This window comes from Dreissena polymorpha, chromosome 2 (assembly GCF_020536995.1).
Source record: "Dreissena polymorpha isolate Duluth1 chromosome 2, UMN_Dpol_1.0, whole genome shotgun sequence".
NCBI lineage: Eukaryota > Metazoa > Mollusca > Bivalvia > Myida > Dreissenidae > Dreissena > Dreissena polymorpha.
The window spans coordinates 104,911,338-104,934,621 of NC_068356.1; the positions used below are offsets into that span (position 1 = coordinate 104,911,338).

Sequence of the window (23,284 nt, forward strand, 5' to 3'; positions counted from 1 at the left end):
ATCGTCTACCTACTTATGTTCACCTATTTTTCCTCGTAAATTTGTTGAACAGAACAATTGGCACCCAATCAAATTATCCACCTGGACAATCGGCAGACGATTAATATTTCACCCCAGGCAATCGTCTCCCGATTTATTTTTCCTTATTTATCGTTTGTTTATAAACTGTCATCCGATAATTTGCAGCTACGGACAAGCATCTACTTCATACCGGACAATCGCAATATACATATGTAATATCAATACAATGTCTTGTATTTGCATTGTATAATGTTGTATATACCATATGTGTACCACTTTAAAAGGCTATGAAACATTTTATTTGTTCGCCAATAAAGCCATTTGACTTTATTCAACTTTGATGCGTAAAAACATATTCGAAAGGAGGCGATTGATATAGCCTCTAAACTTTGTTGGACTAAAACGTTTAGTCCGCTAACAGGCTCAATAAAAAGATGAATAACAAAGTCACGTGAACAAACTGTTTTTTAATCAAACTAATTTAGTTCTGGACTTATTAGCATATCTGCTTTTTTTGTTTTGATTACACTTTTAAAAAATGTATTTATATCAAAGATAATTAAAGCAATCCTTAACCTATGTTTTTTTTCCGAAAACTAAAAAATGCGAATGCAAAAAATGTGTAAATCGAAGAACGAACTGGAATCATGTCATAATAAAAACTGGAATTATCACGACACTTTAGGGAGTATAATATTAAACAAAAGTCTTTGAATTACAGCATGCGTTGGGTATGCACACAAAGACGAGTCTTTTCTGCAAAGGTGCGCTGGCTTCCAATCTAAACGTGAGTTAATATTTTTCTATTGTTCAATGACGTTTGTATAAGGTTGTGTAAACTTAAAAAGGACATTAACACACTTACAGTGTCAGTGATATAACCGAACAATCATTTACACATTCCTCCGTGATTGTGTTGAGAAATTACCAGCATAAATATTTGACCTTTGTTACAAAAAGTATTATATCACTGTTTCAGTGTTCCAAAGTGCAACCATAAACAGCCGGTATGATACTCAGGGACGAAATCATTTTATCAGCCAATGCCAATCGTGCTCAGCCAGGAAAGATTTTAGCAGACACTCCAATTCAACATCCTGTTCAAGTGAGGTAACCTACTATGTTAACTTTAATGACGGTATAAATCTAGAGTGACACATCTTTAGCTGTTTTATAAATAATTTATATAATATTGTGACAAAATTAGATGCTCGGCGTTGTGATATATCGTCATTAAAAACAGTATGATAAAGGCTTCTTGCAATACGAAAACATCGCGATTTCCTTAACGTATCAAATGCAGATTTCATCAGTCAATACAAAAATATTGTGTAAAATTATACATATTTCTGTACAAGTTAATGGTGGCATCAGGATATTTAGAGTCATTTAAGCGTGCCATCAGACGGGGTGAAGAGGAAAAGTTGCTGTGGAACTAGAGATGATTTCTGTCATACTTTACCCACTCCTAGCTTTTTATACTACTACATCAACTGACAATAACGTTCGATTTCTAGTCTACAATAACGGTTCGGAAATCGCACTGGTATTAGCGTACTGCAGTCGTGCCAGGCTAGAGTTGCTGGGCGATGCAGATAGTTGTCTTGACTGCTTTGTATTCGAGAACAATTGTAAAAAAGACAAGCTACAGTTTCCTATGGTATCTTACCCGGAGAGCAGCACTACGAACGGTTCTTCACCGCCATCCTGAATGCCTGTGTTCGTGATGACGTTCGGCCGTCTCTGTTCATCGAGTTTCTTTAAAATGTAATTTTATGTCATTAACAAGCTGAGCATACAGTGTTGTCATATCTACGCTCTGCAATGAAACATTTTTGTTAATGCTAGCATTATAGGGTTGTTTCTATCACCTAACTCAATCGACATGGAGACCCATACAGAGTAACGGGTTAAAGACTGTTTGCCGATAGGACGTAAAGGTCCGACATTATTGCGGTATATTAGACGATCTTGTCTTCCTGCTAACCCATCTTGTTAACAAAGGCATGGTGCCGCGTTTAAGAACGCTCACCCCTTAAGCCTTACTACCCGTTGTCAATACTTACGCCACGTATGTAACCGGAACTTACCACACAGTGATGTCGGATGGGAAAATGAGATTGCAAGCCATTCTACCGCAATTACCATAAGCTGTGTTGAATGATAACACAACAACAATCGTTGGCGACGATTGGGCAAACAAAGTGTGTGAATCATGGAACTGCGGGTTTTGAAACTTGGTTGGTAACCATCACCCGTAATTGTGGAAAGTGGTCGAGTGCGTCCTAACAACAATGCCATGGTAGACACAGATCTGGACACTCCGTGACAAGGAAGCGTAAAAACGCCACCATCGCGCACCAAGTCAGCCTGAGCAATCTCGAGTAACAACACAACAAGCAACTTCAACTACCGGAACTCCTCGTAGTATCTGGAAATTGTAATCGACTTACTTGAGAACAATAGTAAATAATAATGATTGCATTATAACATAAATTGCTGGTTTAAAGAATCTGCTGCTGAAGGCTTTAGCCGATTTCCGTTTTTAAACTTGGTACCATACTTCAGCTTGCGACAAACTGACGTTATGATTCCATTTAGGAATTGAAGATATGCTGTTAGATCTGATGATCTAGTCATTAACATCGTTTTCAAGTGACATTGAACGAGGGAAGTCCTAGCAAATTTATTACAGAAATAGCTCTTCGAATTAATAAGAGTAAGAACCTTTCCATGTATATAGTTCTTATACAATACAAATAACAATTGCTGCTAATTCCTCAGTAAATTCATTTTTCACATTTCCAGCAAAAATAACAGAATATGGTTTCACACAGTTATAAACAGTCCGAAATACCTTTAATTTCATTCTTGTTTATTTTGATATCATGTTCACACTAATTTGCAAATGTAATTAAATTTCAAGGAATCCTGGGGTACGTGTTCATATTTTGATGTCAGGTCTACGAGGATCATTTCGGCTTGGCAGAATGGTTACGATTGATAAAAGCACTGTTATTTTAAAACAAAAACATTGATATATATCGATATATGTCGATAGATTATTTTTATGCGACGACATAGCTTGGTTGGTAATAACGGATGCGGTTGGAGGTGGGGGTGGGGGTGGGGTGGAGTTTAGACGTTACGGGATCAAATCGTGAAGCATTTCCAATTATGAACACAAGCACTTAAGGCTGTGAGTTGAACGACGTTGTTGAGATAATATAATTTTCTAATAATTTTCCTTTAGAAATGTTTATTATATTAATTTAAGTAACGTGTTTATATATTTACATTTTTTAAAAGCTTGAGTCTTGTTTAAAACGATCAATCTTTTATGCGCAAAAGCGGTATAAAAATGCAATGTATAAGAATATATTGCTCGCCTATCCTTGTTAAAAGCACACTCGGAATTCCTTAAGCTGCTCACAGAATTGTATAATATACTGCTCATTTCAATTTGCTTAACTATACAAGACACATCGTTTGAATGGAAATATTTTCGCATGTTCATTATATATTTTTAAAAGCTTATTTGATTCTGAAGCGTTGCTATTTAACAACTCGTACATAACTGGTGCTCAAAATTGTTGTTTTATGACTTACATTAATACGAAATTAATAACTTGATTCTCAATAAAGTAAAACAGCTTTGTAACATCAACTTTGATAAGACGTGCACATGTGTAGTTGCTCCATGACAATTATATTGTAACCTAGTTAGTTTAGTTTAAACCTATTTGTTTTAAACCGATTACATCGAAAGCCTCAGGCTTATTGAAATGCTCTCGAGCTCGTTTCCTGGGCCTAGAACCAGTACTATGTGTCTTTGGGGGAGATTTAAAGAACGCAGCCCTTCTGGCGATCGAACCTGTGACCTCCCGATCGCTAGACGGACACCATATCAATTACGCCACGGCGAACCTAGTAATATGTATACAATTGTGAGAAGTTGAGATTGTTAGGCATTATATATATTTACATCAGTCTTTCAGATTTAAGGTGTCTTTTTTTAATTATTGTAGTGATTAAAATAATTGCTGTTTCTTTCTTTTGTGAAATATTAGTGATATATTAACATAATGTTGATATTCACTCGTGTTGACGTAAGTATAAACATACAGTGCTTTATTAAACAGTAGTTTTCTCCATCACTACATTTACATTCATACAATTATGTTCTGAACATTTACGTTGTTTACCGTTTTAAAAATGAAGCATTGCATTCGTCGGATTATAAAAAAACAGGTGGGAGATGACACATTGTGCCCATGTAAAGTCTCACGTGTGGACGCTGTGCATGTGACATACATGTATGTATACGTCATGAAACGACGTTTAGAGAACGCTTTGACAGGCGCGTTGTGTTTATTTACTTGGCTCGCGTTTCATTACAGCGCTTGACGTCTTAATACGCGGAGGTTGTGTGGAGAGCATTATTTCTTTTGAGATGGTAAGTTACGGCTTTGTTAGATCATAAAATGCATGTAATTCGTGATATTGCTTACTTAATTTGATAACGAATGGTTATGATAATTATTAACGACAAAATATTATGTTTAAAATTATTTTTGCTATACTGTGTTTAATAAGGCATACACCTTATATAAATGTAACATAACAATAAGTAACGCATTCATTTACAACGTTTTTATACAATTATGCACAACTTATTTATTTCGGATTTCGTTATGGTACGACATTATTGAAAACTGTTTTTACTAGTATAATAATCAAAAACTAGATCTTGAGTATGCCTTGACTTTGGTAAATGACGAAAATTGTGATTCGGAATACAGAAACTGTACAACTCTTAAAAACAATTTAAATGTGCATTAAACAATCAACCCAAAGATTTAATTTTAGAATTCCACGTCGGAGAGCAAGGCCACTGTCGATGGCGAGGTCGCGAAGACCGACAAAGCAATGGAAGTAACATCTGAACCCGAATCACCGATTATGTACAAAATCAGTGACTCGCCGCCGCTGTATCTCACGATATTTTTCGCGGTTCAGGTATAGAAGAACATAGTACAGATACATTATAATGTATCTTGTTAATTTTCGTAAACACAGTAATATGGTTAATTCTTTGTTTTGAGTTTCACTATCGTTAAACATGTAGCCGAGTGTAGGCCTTAATTGTGTTCGGGCCATCATGTAGTAGCCGTATTTTCGATTTTGTCAGACTTTCTTGTACGGGCTATAATTATCATCAACTAGGTATGCTGGCACGATTTCAATGAAATCTTATGGAAGGTTAATTTCCAAACGGGATTATCTGAACATCACAATCGTTGAGACTCTTAACATTTGTATCTGTGAGTTATATTTTGGAGATGTATGCAAATGATGTAATACAGATAATACAGGTAATACAGATGTAATACAGGTAATACAGATGGAGATGTAATACAGAACACATCATTACTTATGTGTATATTTATCCATTTCTCATCAATGTTTTAATCGAATGCAATGAAAAAAAGTAATTCTAATAAAACTTTAGAAGTTATAATATGTATGTCCCTTTTAAACTTAGATATAAAGCATATTTACACAATTTACTGTTTTGTATGTTCTGAAATAAGTTTAACGCAGTACCAACCTCCTGTCGCAATTCCAACATGAAGACCATATAATCGAAGCATGCATTTTGTTCAGGTTTTTCAGCACGTAAATATGTTTGTTTTGATTATTAATCTCAAACATTTTAGGCCTCTAATGCCCGGTTGTAAATGTTCTACATGTGTTGTTTGACAGCAATTCTATATTACTAGAATTCTCTGCATGGCCCTAAAAAGTCTATACAAACTATCTTCGCTGAAGGAGAACTGACATACGGACAGAAGATCAAATCGAAAGGCATACCGACAACACGTCGGACAGTAGAATGGGCGGAAATATCTGTGCTTTCTTTATTTTGTGAAACATTACGTGTGTGAATACTACTTGTATCGGGCCGTTTATTACACGGTCATATTAGTATTTAAAAATATTGTTTCATGGCATATAACACGGGCAGGAATAATATAATTATGAGATATGAAGAATGCCATACGGCTTGGTCATGTGAATACTAAGATTATAGTTTTAAGAAACTCTATACAAAATGTTATTGGTTAACTGTAAGTTCAAGCAAGATCACAGCTCCACCTACGTTTCCGTTCTCTCAGACTCGAGCCTCAGACTCGATCCAGTATTTTGAACCATTCAATTAAATACCTATTATCCTCTATATTATTATATTATCATGTATAATGTGTGTGTTGAAACTGTTTTTTCAGCAAAGCCTCATTCCGATCGCCGCCTCCATCATCCTTCCGCTTCTGGTGGCGGAAGCGGCGTGCGCCCTCGAGGACGGCGACTTCATCCGTAAGTTAGTCTCTTCCACCCTGTTCCTGTCTGGGCTAACAACGCTGCTGCAGGTAAGTCCTTATAAATACTTCATTCATGTACATACTACCTGAATGGCTCTTCATTGCACACATTTATTTATAGAACATGATATCGATATATATATTTTATGTTTTATTCGTAAGTTATAACACAAACCGGTAAACGTCTTTTCCCACGTTTGTATACTTCGTATAGTTTCTAAATCGAACAACGCGATTATTGTATGTTTTTAAAACAAGTAGATATCAATTCGTTTTTTATTTTAAAGAAGCATTTGATACGTCAAAAATATATCAAACATGTAGTATCAAAATACCGGTTAATGACATTCTGATGATATCTGTGTTGTTTAATAATAATATACTTATGTAAACGGCCATCTGCTCTGATATAATTTCTTAGAGCATAGTACCGATATTTCTATATGTATATTATTCTCTTCGAAGGTCCTTGTAGGGGTCCGACTTCCGGTGTATCAGGGACCTTCCGGTTCTTATGCTGTCCCAATTATAGCCTTGAACAAAATGGACCCCTCGAGGTGTGACGTTTATAGCTTCCGTAGGTACCGATAAACAACTTAAAATGATATGTATGACTGTAAAAATAGCAGTTTAAAAAACGAGGATATGTTTCTTTTTTTATTATGAACATGCGACGATGGTGAGTCGTGAAGTATAATGATGATGTATATGACTTTTGCTAACAAATACGATGATGGTAGTGTTATCCATTGTACTGAATCAGATTAAGATGGTTCGGTTATGTTGAGAATCTGGTTTTACAATAGGACAGTTTTGTGTGTTTTTTTAAAAATCTTTTATGGCAACGTTGATGAAGCTGAAGATGAAGATGACGATGATGATAATGTTGATGATGATGATGATGATGATGATGATGATGATGATGATGATGATGATGATGATGTTGTTGATGATGATGATGATGATGATGTTGTTGTGGTTGTTGTTGTTGTTGTTGATGATGATGATGATGATGATGATGATGATAATGATAATGATGCTGATGATGATCTCGACCGGAATAAGGGCGGCTATACAAATCTATCTATATTATTTTCAGATGGTTTGAATTCGAGTAGTGAGCTGAATGTATCGAAAGTTGAACTTCAAGCCAATCTGGTAGATATCAGAGTTAGAGAGGTACGGCATGCTTACACTAAGTATAGTTATGATGATATTTTTACTTGCTTCGATGTAATCGTGATGGTAGGTTGATGGAAACAGTTTAATCATTTAAAGAATTCTTCAAAAACATAACAGAACTAAATGTAAATACAAAGAGTTTTGTGTGAAGGTAACATGGTGTTGTTTGAGTTAAATAAAAAAAGCTTTACTTCTTTTATCTTTTTATCGTCCAATTGCGTTCTAAGCCTGTTGGATGTTGCTTGGATCTTGTCGATAAAACACCGAACACGCGAGTTTGTTTAAGTGACAAGTATGAATAAAACACAACTTGAAGCGTAAATTAAATGTCATTCATTTACATAACATCCATCACATGCAATAAGGTAAATTGATGTTGTGCAAGTTGTTTTTGATCGAATATCGCAATAAAACAACTGTGATGCTCAGGATGAAGTGTATAAATCATATTATTGCTAAAGAAGGCTTCAAACTTAACTTCGACACTCAAACAGATTTAAAACAGAATACGCACATTATTATGTTATGCTCAGTTTAAATAATAACATTTAATTATATACAAGTTTAGGATAAAATCACTGCAAATAACAAGCTGATATTTTTCTTCATTATTGTGTTTTTTACCATTAAAAACGTAATCTTTATGTATTTATTTAAGTGTAGTGTTTGTTTAACACATAACACCAGTTCCAGGACAGGGATTAAACACTTCTAGTTTTCAGCCTTCGTTTTTCGAATCCATATGATGCTCGTGCTCACAGTAGTCATTTTTTCTGAACGGTCAACGGTATTTAAATTGTTTTTATTATCTGTTTTGTTTTTCAAACTTAGATGATGGGACCGCTGATACTCGCAGGTTTCCTTCACTTCCTGATCGGAGCCACAGGCCTGGTGGGGCTGCTACTCAGGTTCATCGGTCCGGTGACTATCGTCCCCACCATTCTGCTCATTGGCCTGTACATCGTAAAGCCCGCCATGACCTACACGGGGGCGCACTGGGGCATAACGGCGCTGTAAGTGTTGGATGAGGGGGATTTTTATATTAAACAAATAACATTTTTGGTAGTTTAACAATTTTGATTCAAGAGCAATTAAAAAGAGGATATTTGTTGGGTTCAGAGGATAATCGATTTTAATTCACGAGTGATGATAGAAAAAATATTTTTCTATGATCACGAGTGAATTAAAATCGATATTCCACCGAATGAAACAAATTTTCTTTTTATTGTTTGCTTTTTTCACAGTTTATATACATTGTAAGTGTTTAACTAAAGAACTTTGCTGGGATAATGACGTCTTTTCGTCAAAAATGACAGCATTTCGCAGTTAACAGTGAAAATTATCGATTATTTTCACTGTTAATTTTCACTGTTTGAAATAGTGAAATTATCGGCTTTAATTCACTGATATTTCTCTATAAACCACCGGAAAGAATAAAATAAATATGTTAAGGATCAATTAAGCCACGGGTGAAAGTATTTATTTTCTATCAACGCCAATATATGAAAATCGATATTTGATTGTAACCAAGTTTTCTTTCGCGCCGTTAGTATTAATTGTATAAGGGTAAGAGTGAAGCTACCACCGGAATAAATAACGCAATGACGTCAAAATAATTAAGTCATTTATAGTAAAATAGTGAAGAAATATCGATGATTACCACTGTTATTTTTCACTGTTTACAAACCGACTCCTGAACACAAATATTTATCTATAAAACACAGGCAAGCATAAATTTAAATTATCTGTATTATTTGTATGCAATCACGCACATAAAATAATTAAAAACAGTTTTGCACGCACAGATTGTTTAACTGACCGCGGGTTCGTCGGTTAACCAATATACCCTAAATAGATACCAGAAAACACATTTTAGAAATCATGTCGGATAGTGTAGAAATACTAACTATTGCACGGAAGAGAGTTATTCGGCCTCGTGTAAAATGTGTATACAAAATGATTGTGGTGTTTAATGGTTCATAATAGACGCACATAGCAACCGTATCGGACGATCTCCCATCCGTCGGTTCTTCATTTGGTGAAGGGTATTACTCGCACAGTTTTCAAGGGATTCAAATGAAACTTTATGTAATGATAGAGGGCTTGGAGTGGAAGGGCAGAATACAAGTATCATATCTCTTTATGCAGGATTAAGAGAGTAATTGCCCTTGTCCTGAGCATTCCACACGAAGAAGTGACAGTAGTTATATGAAATGTGTGTATATAGGCAGATTCATCGATCAGAAGTGCAGAGTGTAATAGCCACAAACATCTCCAGTGTTGTTGGAGTAATTACCACAAACATCTCCAGTGTTGTTGGAGTAATTACCACAAACATCTCCAGTGTTGTTGGAGTTACTGCCCTATGCTCTATTGTATATGTTATCTAACCGCATCATTTAAGTCATGTTCTGACAAAACTGGGCTTAATTCGTGTGCGTAACGTGTCGTCCCAGATTAGCCTGTGCAGTCCGCACAGGCTAATCAGGTAAGACACTTTCCGCTTTTATGGTATTTTTAGTTTCAAGGAAGTCCCTCCTTACCGTAAATCAAGTTTAGGCGGAAAGTTTCGTCCCTGATTAGCCTGTGCGGACTGCACAGGCTAATCTGGGACGACACTTTACGCACATGCATTATGCCCAGTTTTCTCAGAACACGACTCATTTTATCTCAGTTACAAATTTTAACATCCATTTAACTTTCAAACAACTAATAAAGAGCATTCTTTTACATATTACTTTCTCACACAAATCATACATATATTAGTAAAAATGCATAATTAAAACTGTTGATATTTTGACGCATGAGTATTTATGTGTATTTATTATTGCTATATTGTTATTTTGACGATGAGCTGTATATGCCTAAAAGTCGTAAATAACATATCTGTTATGTTCTGTTTTATTCTTATTTTCTTGTGAGAAGCATACATTTACAAGTATGTAATGTATTCAGAGAGGCAGACAATAACTGATGGCTGTAACAGAAATTGCCGAATACAAAGACTGCAATGATGTTTTCAGTTTCTACACAGTTATTGTCTTCTGTTATGTTTCATGCTTGGAGAATGCATGCACAAGCATTGAAGGGATACAAATACAATTTTAAATACTGATATAGACATAGCGAGGAATCCCGAAATTATGTTTGTTCTGTTTTTGTCTTTTAAAGCTCATTAAAAAAATATTAGATTATTATTATTATGTAATGCATGTTTCGATCATTATTATGTATCACTCATAATGGGCTTCTCCGCTTGTTTTGATGATTATTGGGTTGTTCATGTACGTTTTATGTATGTTTTGTTTACATGTGATCGGCAACTATATCTTGATCGCCTCTGTTAAAGCTCATTTAAGAAATTATTCGATTATAATAATTTTGTGATGCATTTTTCGATTTTTATTATTTATCACTCATAATTGGCTGCTCCGCTTGTTTTCATGATTATTGTGTTGTCCATCTACGTTTTATGTATGTTTTATTTACTTGTGAGTGTGGGCATGTGTGCATGTGAGTGGGTTTATTCGTGCACGCATGTGTGGGTGTGTGGGCGTGCGTGTATAGTTTTTTTGATTTTGCTTTGCCTTCGTTTTTGTTTTTTTTTTGTAAAATTATGTTGTCCTCGTGTGCCTAATATGGCGTATTGGATAGAAATAATCACCTACCATATATAATCCCGAAATTATGTTTGTTCAATTGTTTTATTGCTTGACGAAATTTGCGTAAACTTTAACAGATGAAAACGCAGATGATCTTTTCAGGCGGAATTTTCAAGTGTGAAAAGTTTTGGACCTTTCTCTGCTTGCCCGCTGTATGAAATTAAATGGATTCGTCTGTGTGTAAACATGCATTGAAAGGGTGCCAGTGTCTTTGATATATTTTTAGTTCTTTTAAACTCAATACGTGTGTTTTTTATTCTTAATTAAATGTATTGCTCGCACGTTTTTGAGTAGAATCAATAAATCTGGAACTCACATGGAGAACACCTTTTATTTTGACTTCTCCGTCCTTGTGTTTTTTCTCATGAACTTCACAATTTCGAATTATGTCTGTATCGTTATTTTTCCATACAATGACCTCAAACTTGTATGAACTGTTTCCGGTTTTCCCAGAGTTTGGGTCATCGGGCTGGTTTTGTCGATGTACCTGGGCCGCTACCCCATGCCGATACCCGTCTGGACCCGGAAGCGCGGCTGGAGGATCATCCGGTACCCGTTGCACCAAGTGTTCGCTGTAATATAATGCATTCATATGACTCCTTAAATAATGACCATAGTTCCATGTTATATTTATATTTTTACAACATAAAAATTCGTCCCATTGGTGCAGAAAGGTACCAAGTGACATTTAAATAAAGGCACATGGTACCTTTTTGCACCAATGGGGCGATATATGCTCCGTCATTGTTGCGTATGTCTTAAAGGGGCCTTTTCACGATTGGGTAAATTGACAAAATTGAAAAAAGTTGTCTCAGATTCGCAAATTTTTGTTTAAGTTATGATATTTGTGAGGAAACAGTAATACTGCACATTAACCATGCACTAAAATAGCCATTATAGGCATCTTTTAACGATTTAAAAACCCGAAAATTATAAAGCCTTGCAACGCGGAACGAATTAATAATTTGGAGAGTTCTGTTGTTGTCGTTATACTTTGTGAAACTACGAAGATTGCTTATATAAAGTAAAAAATACATCTAGCGTTGTATCCGGAAGGATGGCCGAGTGGTCTAAGTCGTAAACCTTTTACTCCAGGACTCCAGGGGTCAGTGGTTCGAGCCATGCTGAGGGTTACCTTTTTATTTTTTTTATTTTATTCTTGATTTTTTAATGGAGATTTTTATATCCATTGTTTACATTTATCACTATAAAGCATTTAATGACAAACTTCAAAACATGCCAAAATCTGTGAAAAGGTCCTTTTAATGCTATATACATGTAATTATCGCTCGATTCGTTTACCTGGTCAGAAAGGACAACTGTTCTAAAGTGTTCTAGTTAAATAAATATGTAAGTATAACTTTCAGAATACTGTAAGGCATATTAACTGTTAATGGTTAGGAAACACTGTTAGCCAATATCGTTATACGATAATCCTTGCTCTGGCTGAGTTTCGTTGTGTTTTTTCAAACACTTCGATATCGAGTCATATATTTCATAAACTAGTATGTGGTTAACATCGTACAGCCTTTTTTCTATCAGACAAGCTGGTGAAAGTTAATTTTACTAATTTTTCTGATTTTGAAGATAACAGATATCACCATCTGCCGGCATTGTTATCATGCTCATTCCACCAATCAAAGCTGTCTTAACATTTCTCTTGCAGCTACTTATCTCTATGTTGATTGGTTGGGCGGTTTGCGGAATCATGACGTATGCGGGGGCATTTCCAACCGACCCAAAGAACGTCATGTACAAAGCACGCACGGACGCACGTGCAGAAGTCATTAGAGACAGCGGTTGGTTTTACTTTCCACACCCAGGTTCGTTTTTTAAAATGAGGTTTTGAAAATCATAACACTTCATGAATGTTTATAAAGTTAAGACAGTGTCCATCTTAATTTTGATGTCCGTTTGTTTACTCGAACTATATAAGTTATATATTTTTCAAGAATCCAATTCTACATACAGCATGGAGTATGAAATACATCATTTTGTTCTTTTAATAGCATGTTTAAAGCCTTAACTTCAGTGGAAAATGTTTGGTGTTCAGGACTTAAATAGTATTTCAAAGTAAAAACACGTTGTGATACCATTTTAGTGTATTATATTTCAACACACGTACATTGAAATTAAGTTGTGTTATTTGCATTTATAGGTTAAAACTCTGATTTACGTTCCGTATAAAATAATATATATCAAGACCGTAAATGCTGCACATATATGACTAATTGTTTCACTCGAGTGATTGAAAGACGTCCGTACGTTATGCTGTTGTAACTATGAAAGAGAGAATCGAAGCAAACAATATTCGCTATTCAATAATCGATCTTGTAGTCGAATAAAAAATCTCGAAAACAAAATCATTAAGCCTCGTAATTCGTGTAATTCACACACATATAGATGCCTTCTTTACACACTATAAAACGTGGCATCGCACATACTATTTCCAGCATACTGGTTTATCTAATGCCTTTAAAGGTCAGTTCGGCTCCCCGCTGTTTAGTCTCAGCGCAGTCGTCGGTTTCACTATAGCGACGGTGACGTCTATCCTGGACTCCATAGGCGACTACTACGCAACAGCCGCCATATGCCGCGTCCCTCCGCCTCCAGCACCCGCCGTCAACAGGGGCATCGCAGTCGAGGGACTCTGCAGTCTGATCTCGGGAACTTTTGGCGTGGGTCATGCCACCACTACGTTCGGCGGCAATATTGGCGCTATTGGCATGACACGGGTACAACAGTTTTACGCTTGATATTCAGCCTCTTGTTGTGTCTTATATTATGTTGGTGTTGTGGCGAAATATGGTGACGAAAGTTTCCGTTTTTGTTATCATTTTACACATTAAGCAAGATAAATTGTGAGACAGTTGATTAATTATCTATTGTTTGTTAACATATTGACTTCTATTTAGGTTGCAAGTCGAAACGTGTTCGTGACAATGAGTCTGATTTACATCTGCCTTGGGTTTCTTGCAAAAGTGTCCGCCGTCTTTATAAGTATCCCATACCCAGTTATCGGCGGATCGATCCTTATCAGCATCGGGGTGTTTGTCGGTGTGAATTTATCCAACCTGAGCGTCATTGACCTGTCGTCGAGCCGAAACCTGTCCATCATGGGCATGGCAATATTTGTAGGCCTTCTGGTCCCCACTTGGGTGGAGAAAAACGCAAGCGCCATTGATACAGGTTGGTGGCCATTTCATTCAATGATATTTATATGGTCAAGTTTATACGATGTGTATATGTATTATTTCTGTTAAATGTTCCTTTAAAGAACGCATTCGTCTCAGTTTGTTGTAATTTTGTGTTTCTTAAGAGCTTGAACAATTCTGTAGTAATGATTTTTAGTTACACTGTCGTATGAGTTTCTGATTTTTACTTGATCACTTTCTATAAAACAGAGTTAACTTTGTTATAATTTACTTTTCCTTGGTTGGATGTGGCTGATTCGGACGTAAAATCGCTAGAATGAGCCATAATAACCGTTTTTGTGTATGTATCACACATGATTGTTATTTCAGGTAATTCAGATCTAAACGAAGTTATTTCGATGTTGCTTGGCAATCCAAATTTCTTCGGCGGTTTCCTGGCTTGTTTCCTTGACAACACTGTTCCGGGTAGGTCATTCGAAAAATGAGATTCTATTTCACATGTTTAAGAGATCTATAGAAGAAGTGAAAAAAATTAATTTAAGTTAGATTTGAATATACAAGTTAACTTTATAGTTACGAAAGATTTGATTAAGTAATTAATCAATAAACAAAAATGCATATATTCTGAAAATTATACATTGGATTAAACAACTATCGCGTGAAAAGCGCGTAAGGTACGTGTTTATATGTTGATATACACGGCTACGGCTTGAACTGTTTATTAGATGCCCACTTTAGAAAATCATATAGATGAAACAATTCCTTGAAAAACTGCATTGTAACCATCTGATTATATTTCCGTAAACGGCCCATAATATTTACTATATAAGTACACAATAATGAACTTCACAAATGATGATCGAGTGTTAACAATAAACACAAGAATATGGGTTTATAAATAACAAAATGAAATGCAAACATTCACTACAAGTCAGAAGAAAAGCATGTTCAAAATTACGTTTACAATGTGCTGATATTTTGCGGCATGATCTTAACAATTAAAAACATCATTCCTCTGTACAAACAGAGATGTCTACTTTTATAAACCAGTCATTAAGTCATAACGTTAAATAAGGTGTACGTTTTTGAAACGAATATTAATCGGTGATCTTTATTGTATCAGATAAATGGAATTTTCAAAAATCTAATTCACTTCGAATTAACTCTATAGTCGTATGTGAATACATTTTATTGCACAACGTCTATAAATAGATGGGTGTTTTCTTAGTGTAAGCTTTTGTAACTTTTATCATGTCTAACGACATGTACTTAACACGCGATTGTACGATTACTGATTAGTAAAAAACTTAGATGCGTTTCATAAGCCAATCGATGAAAAAATAATCTACATCCATGATTGCATAGTCAATACTTCATAGTAATTATAACAAGTATATATTTTTTATTCAGGCACTAAGAAAGAGCGCGGTATTATTGCGTGGACAAATCCAGAACTGCAGAGCAGTACTATAGAATTCATTGAAGGAAAGGAGGTTTATGATTTACCTTTACCTCGATGCGTGCGCAACTGGAAGTTCATGAACTACGTTCCGATTTGCCCTCAGTTCCGGTCTCGAGCGGGAAAAGCAGAAGACATTGAAATGACAATTACACCCAAGGATATAAAATAAATGCTAACTGATGCAACGTTGCTCCTTATGCTTGATGACAGTTAAGTTAATGTTTTGAATGGAGAGGGCTCTTGGTGTATGTTTACCTTTCTCAAATTTTAAAATGCTATCTTGACGTACGACAATGTCAAAATCAACTAGATCTACATTTGTTTTTACAGTCGGTATGTTTTTTTTGACGTTTGTATGTATGCAGATGATATTGTAAAAATACTACTTAATCCGCTAATGGTTTTGGTTCAAGTTTGTGTAATGTTTAATAATCAAATACTAAGTGCACAAATACAAGTACTTATATTCACTGAGTAGATGATTCATTTCGTTTACTCAAGTTAAAAAGCCATGCAATCAAACATAATATGCAGCAAGACGTTTGAATGGTATTTACAGATGAAATATTCTTCAATTCGCTCGTCAAATGTTTTGATGCGGGACGATATTGGTTCTTAAACGAATGTCAATACCTATATAAAATTGAAAGGTGAGTTTGCAACTACCTTGTTCGTACTAATATGTACCGTAAATTCTTGCTAGAATGTTTGCATTATGCTTACAATGATTGTTGATCGGAAAGAATGGATAGTTACTTGCTTGCTTAACCGCTCCTTAAGTCTCGAAGGCGCAGGAAATCAGTACCCGGGAGATATTTGAGGAGCAATTCATGTAGTCGGTTTGCCGTCAATTTAAATGTCTAAATATTTCACAAAAATAAAAAGGAGTGGATCCGTTTATTTCTTTTTTCAGAATTGTGTTTAAAAACAAACTGGTAAGCACATAATTCTTATGTTGCAACTGACGTACATCAAGAGAAAAGACAATGTCTAGTATGGCTAAAATATCTGTGTACAAACCATGCAGAAACCTTATTAGACACGCAGATAACTTATTACCACAACTGTAACATTTGAATTTAACTTTGGAATCGTCGCAATGCAATCGTATGGACTCGGACTTATTCTTATAACTAAAGCATTATTTTTTAAAGCACTATACATACAGACAAACTTTTGTTAAAGAAGTTTAGCTAGGGACAAATCGGCAAATTAGTATATTGATTTGGAAGTAATTATGACTTGTCAATTTGTAGTAAAATAAAGATCGATCGTCTAAAATGCATACCTGAAACTTGAAATATACTCTTACAAAGTTTTAATGAGATAACGTTTTAGTGCAAGGATTCGGTTAGAAAACGTATTATTACAAAGAGTAGATAAGATAACACATACGACAAAACATTGAATATCTACCGCGACAAAAGGCTGATAAATCGACTGTTCGTTATGACACGCAGCACTGGTAACGTTTTGTGCAAGGATACCATATTAGTTCAAAGATTCGATTAGATAACATATGAGTGCAAGGAATCGATTAGATAACATACTATTGCAATCATTCGATTATATAACATACTAGTGCAATGATTCGATTAGATAACATATGAGTGCAAGGAATCGATTAGATAACATACTATTGCTATCATTCGGTTCTAAAACATACTCGTGCAATGATTCGATTAGATAACATATGAGTGCAAGGAATCGATTAGATAACATACTATTGCAACCATTCGATTCTATAACATACTAGTACAATGATTCGATTAGATAAAATCTAAGTGCAAGGAATCGATTAGATAACATACTATTTCAACTATTCGATTCTATAATATACTTGTGTAATGATTCGATTAGATAACATATAAGTGCATGGATTCGTTTATATAATATAGAAGTTCAACGATTAGATAAGATAACGTATTAGAGCAAGGATTGGATTAATAACATACATGTAGTCATAAAAAGGCAATTAGATACCCAGTAAATAAAGATTCTATACCTAGCTGCGGCAAAACGGCTGACGTTGTCTAAGTTCGTCATGCTACCATATATAATTAGTAATTGAAGGTTTAATTTTTCCGTCAAACTTTATTACATGGACTGGACAAGAAAGGAATGCAATGGAAAGTAGAGAATATCTTTAATAACTGAATCTTTTTACTTATTTTATGTTGACATGTGTGTAAGAGCAAAGCGTCCAGCTGCTATTCTTGTAGTATCTTGCAAAAGCTATAACGGTTTCGTATAACACAGGCGACTATCAGCAAGAACGAATTGAAGGACAAGAGAATATTGTTCTGGCTGCAGATGGAGCAACTACCTCACTAACCCAAGATGTCGAGCGAGGAAAACGTATTAGAAAAATATTATCCACATGCACATGCAAATACTTCCATTATAAGTTACGAATCAGAACCAATTGTAGATCTTATAATGGATGATAGAGGCATTGGTGGAGGTAATATTTGTCAATGCATATCATTCCAGCATATATTAATAACATTTTAAAAACATGGATTTGCACGATTTGAAAAATCAAAAAGGAATACCGAATTTCACTTAAGGAACGTATGTTTATTATCTTTTGTTTATTCAACACAGTAGGTGTTGTTGATTTTAAACCCTCGTCATCACAATCAAAATTCTCCTCGTAATCATCACCACCAACATTATCAACATCAAACTTTTCCTTATCACATGATGATGATGATGATGATGCTCATCATAATTTAAACTAGAAATGGCGCGGTAGAGGCCGACGCATATCCCCATGCCGCATGTTTGACCAAGGGGGCCCCAGGATTGGTAATGGGGCCATGCATAGTCGAGATTGACCGTATTGTCATAAGAGATGTTCAGTATCCATTTGAAGTAAATCTGTGTAGCAATGAATAGAAATGTAAAATAACATTAACATGAGTAAAAATCTCTGACCCGGCCCCACCGCGACCCCCATTACTTTTGACCCAGGGGTCAGATCAAAATTCCAAATAGTGCACTGTCGCACATATTCTCATAGCTATCATGTGTGTAAGTTTCAAGGTTCTAGTGCTAATAGTGTAGGAGGAGAAAGTGGCCAGGACGGACGAACAGACAGACCGCGGAGATTACCACATAATAGATTTCAAAATCTAAACGCGTTCAAGGTCACAAAGGTCAACAATTTTATGTTCATTGAAAGGTCTTGTCCAGACACACATGCGTACCAAATAGTAAAGCAATATCTGAAGGGACACAGACGTTATGAGCTTTTTTTGAATCGCGGTCGAAGATTTCTAAGCCGGAATGCGGACTCCAAGTTCAAACATTTCATGTGCATGAAATGGTGTTGGCCAGAAACACATGTGTACCAAATATGAAAGCAATATCTGAAGGGACACTGTAGTTATGAGCCTTTTTTTATTCGCGGTCGCAGATTTCGAAAAATGAACGGTGACCTCAAGTTCAAGGTCAAGCTCACATGGGTCACAAATTGTATGCGCATGGAAAGGTGTTTTCCATATACATATGCATACCAAATATGAAAGCAATATCTAAAGGGACATAGTGGGTATGAGCCTTTTTCGAATCACGGTCGCAGATTTCGAAACCTGAACGCTGACCTCAAGTTCAAGGTAAAGGTCACATGGGTCAAAAATTGTATGCGCATGGAAAGGTGTTGTCCAGATACACATGCATATCAAATATGATAGCAATATCTAAAGGGACACAGAAGTTATGAGCCTTTTTGCGAATCGCGGTCGCAGATTTCTTAACCTGAACGCTGACCTCAAGTTCAATTTCAAGGTCATAGGGGTAAAAAATTGTATGCGCATGGAAAGGTGTTGTCTAGATACACATGCATACCAAATATGAAAGCAATATCTGAAGGGACACAGTAGTTATGAGCCTTTTTCAAATCGCGGTCTCAGGAAAATCTCTGACCCGGTCCCACCCCAACCCCCATAACTTTTGACCCAGGGTCAGATCAAAATTCAGTCGTCTTCACTGTCGCACATATGCTCATAGCTGCCATGTGTGTAAGTTTGAAGATTCTAACGTTCAACAGCAAGTTTGCAACTGCTTTGCTAGTACCAATATGAATTATAAACTCTTGCTAGCAGTTTTCCATTTGCTTAAAATTGTCGTTGATGCTAAATAAAGGATGGTAACTCGTTTGTTAACCGTACCTGAAGTCACACAGAAGCTGTACCTTGATGAAAATCCATACTGTAGTCTGTGTGCGGTCAACCAAATAGTCTAAACGTTTAAAAATTTATATTAATGTAGGATATTAATACGCTTTATGTATGGACCAATTCAAAGAACGGTCCTTAAAACTGATATATTTCTTTGCTTAGAATTGATGTTAAAAACCAATGGTGGTGAGCACAACATTTAAGTCAACGTCAACCATTTTTAATGGATGTACATTAGGTGTAAGGCGATGTTCTAGTATGGCTAAAGTATATGTGTATAAACCAGGAAGAGAACTTATCAGGCACGCAGATAACATGCCATTTCAGTCACTAATAGGAATCCAAGCAATGCAGATGTGTAGACTGGGAATTGTTCTGTTTGTCATAATATTTTCTGTGGAGGGTTCCGCCTTGCAAAAGGATGCCGAGACAAGAATTGCAGAGCTTGAAAACCTGGTGACAGAATTGATACAACAAATTCAGCAGTGGTATAACAGAGTATGTGAATGTATACAGATGTTTGCTATTTGATAAAGATGGAAATGTTATCAATTGATTGTAACTAGACAACTCTTTTTAAATCAGTATGCCTGTACATAACTATATTATGTATATAATTTACAGTTTTGTTGAATAATTTTGGTTGCTGAAAAATCTGTAAATAATATAATACTTCGGACGTAATTAAGAAATGACAATATGTGTTAACATACAGAACGATTGTTTAAAATAAATACATAAAACTTGAAACACATTATTTCAAAAATTCAATTAGATAACGTATGTGTGCAACTATTCGATAAGATAACAATGTTTCAAGAATTCGATAAGATAGCATTTTCGAACAACGAATCGATTAGATGTGATATTAGTTCAATGGCATTAGTTAAATGATTCGACATGCTCTTCGATATAACGGCTAAGAACGTATGCTGTTCGTCATGCTACTATATATAGACTGCTTTATTGACTTGCATTATTATTGTTTTCGACTAACGTTATGAAATGCATTTAACTGACTGACAGTAAAGAATTTTGTTTATATATATACCGGGTATATATTGACATATTGATGTGTTGAGATATATTTTTGTCACACAGGCAATAAACAGCTAGAACGCATCGAAGCACTGGAAAAGATTGTTCTGGCTACATATGGAGCAACAACCTCACACATCCGACCCAAGATGTCTAGCGAAGAAAACGTGTTACAAAAGTATCCTCCTGTTCATACTTCCATTAAAATGATGAATCCGAAACAATGGTAGATCCTATAAAGGATGACAGAAGTCGGGGTAAGATTGATCATATATATCATCTTAACTTATTTTTCAATTTTTAATGGGCAGTGGGAATTGTATAATGTTTTTGTTTGAAATTTAAGCCACAATTAAAAAATGCACATATTGCATTTTAATATTCCTATAATGCTAAAAGTTATAAGAGTACGATTGCATACATATTCGAGTTGTAAATGCATAATTGTCATATATATATATATTGTCGTTTTAGTGGCAAGAAACACATCATAACGCCAAACAGCAAGTGGGAGTGTGGCATTCACAGCTATTAAAGTAGATGCACATAGAAGCATAGGACTCAACCAGAACATTATGTTCGAGAAAGTCCTTATCAACATAGGCGGGGGCTACCACGTACATCATGGCGTGTTCCAGGTGCCGATTTCAGGGCTATACGTGATTTCAGCTACTCTTCAGAACATATGAGGAGATCCATCCTTTCGCATAGGCATTATGCATAACGGAAACCTGCTCGCAGCGCTGTCCGGTTCTGATGGGTATGAACAAAGCAGTCAAACAATCACCTCTGAACTAAATGCGGGCGACGAGGTGTGGCTTAGCAGCTTCAATGAACACGCGACCGTATATGGATCCGAATATTCCTCATTTTCTGCTTTTCAATTGTAGTAATGCATGTATTGATAAATCAACATGTACAACGGCAAATGCTTCACGACACTAATTGAATACTTTAACGAAAATATTAATTGACGGAAGTTGATAAGCTGATTTATCATTGGAACATTTAAAATACACAACTATAATATCAATAACATTTCTAAAACATGGATTTGCACGATTTGAACAATTGCACGTACGTTTCGTTTTCTGTTTTTTTGTTTATTCAACACAGACAAGGTCTAACGCTTGTTTTTAATATTAAACCCTCGAAAAAGGGTCACCGGCCTCTCACACGGCAACTAGTAATGGCCCATCGCAAACTCTCGGATTGAATTCAATGTTGATTTTCGACACGGCAATGACGCGACAGTAAGATGACGTTAAAGCGACAACACGTCTGTACTATGACAATAACGCAATGGGAAGAAGATGATCATGCGACGATACGATGACGGAGACACGATACTATGACATCTATATGATTATAATGCGATACAAGTTCGTGTCATCACCAGCATAATGTTGCATTCACGTCTTCGTGTTGTCGTGGTGTCGAGTTAACGTCAACGTGCTATGCCGTTGTGTCGTTATCTTGTGCATGTTTAGCATTACACTTGCGCTTTATTGCCTCTTTGTACGCACATTAACATAACTACGTTAGCACAAGTGACGGTGAAATTAGAATATATTTAAATGAGCTCGTGACATTTTTTAAATATGCACTTGATCGCCTTAATATGACCATCTACCCATTTTTTTGTTCGCGCTTGACTTGACTTCCTATATTTGCGGACTTGAGTTATTAATTATCTTTACGTGCGCTAATACATAGTTTCTTACACGCCTTTATATTTATAGTGAAGTATGTGAAAACTTTGCGATTTCAGCTTTGTGACTTGTGTATGTTTATTATTTATGTTACCATAGAGCAAACATTGGGTAAAACAAGTTATTCTGCTCTTTTAATACTAAAAGTGTATTTTCAAAAATGCGTTTTAATCAAGAAGCGTAAATCACAACACGTGTGGCTTTCAAAAAAAAACTCTAACTGCAAATTACTAAACGAGAAAAATGAGCGACCCGAGAAATTCTGAATTTCGGAAGCAGACATGCATTAAGAGTTAACAATGATACTTTAGGCACTATAGTCTTAACATGAAAGTGCGCTAACCTATTAATGCACTTATTACAACTTCTGAAGTTAACACAATTGAGAGTCTAATATCCATAACATTCAAGTGATGTGTAGTGTATTAATATCTGGATTCTTAACCTCGATCTTATCCTCCGTAACATCTTTATCGCTGCTAACA

The 23,284-nt window shown here is 35.6% G+C and overlaps 1 protein-coding gene and 1 long non-coding RNA gene across 2 annotated transcripts; both read left to right on the forward strand.

The window, feature by feature from the left end:
* Positions 1-755: 755 nt before the first annotated feature.
* LOC127868366 (solute carrier family 23 member 1-like) lies at positions 756-16,255 on the forward strand. Its single transcript, XM_052410074.1, has 14 exons — positions 756-808; positions 1,001-1,131; positions 4,422-4,477; positions 4,891-5,040; positions 6,312-6,452; positions 6,870-6,981; positions 7,504-7,583; positions 8,418-8,599; positions 11,702-11,822; positions 12,915-13,071; positions 13,730-13,983; positions 14,164-14,437; positions 14,773-14,868; positions 15,814-16,255. The coding sequence occupies exons 3-14, from the start codon at positions 4,475-4,477 to the stop codon at positions 16,032-16,034; spliced, it is 1,791 nt and encodes a 596-aa protein (XP_052266034.1). The 5' UTR covers positions 756-808; positions 1,001-1,131; positions 4,422-4,474; the 3' UTR covers positions 16,035-16,255.
* A 4,119-nt stretch (positions 16,256-20,374) lies between these two features.
* LOC127870392 (uncharacterized) lies at positions 20,375-22,170 on the forward strand. Its single transcript, XR_008044792.1, has 3 exons — positions 20,375-20,547; positions 21,151-21,344; positions 21,562-22,170. It is a non-coding gene; the product is annotated as an uncharacterized LOC127870392 (long non-coding RNA).
* Positions 22,171-23,284: the final 1,114 nt, after the last annotated feature.

Excerpts from the sequence above, each read along its gene's own strand:
- LOC127868366 (XM_052410074.1), top strand. Across the intron at positions 7,584-8,417 it reads TAGATATCAGAGTTAGAGAG|ATGATGGGACCGCTGATACT; the intron begins GTACGGCATGCT and ends TTTCAAACTTAG. Across the intron at positions 13,072-13,729 it reads GTTTTACTTTCCACACCCAG|GTCAGTTCGGCTCCCCGCTG; the intron begins GTTCGTTTTTTA and ends ATGCCTTTAAAG.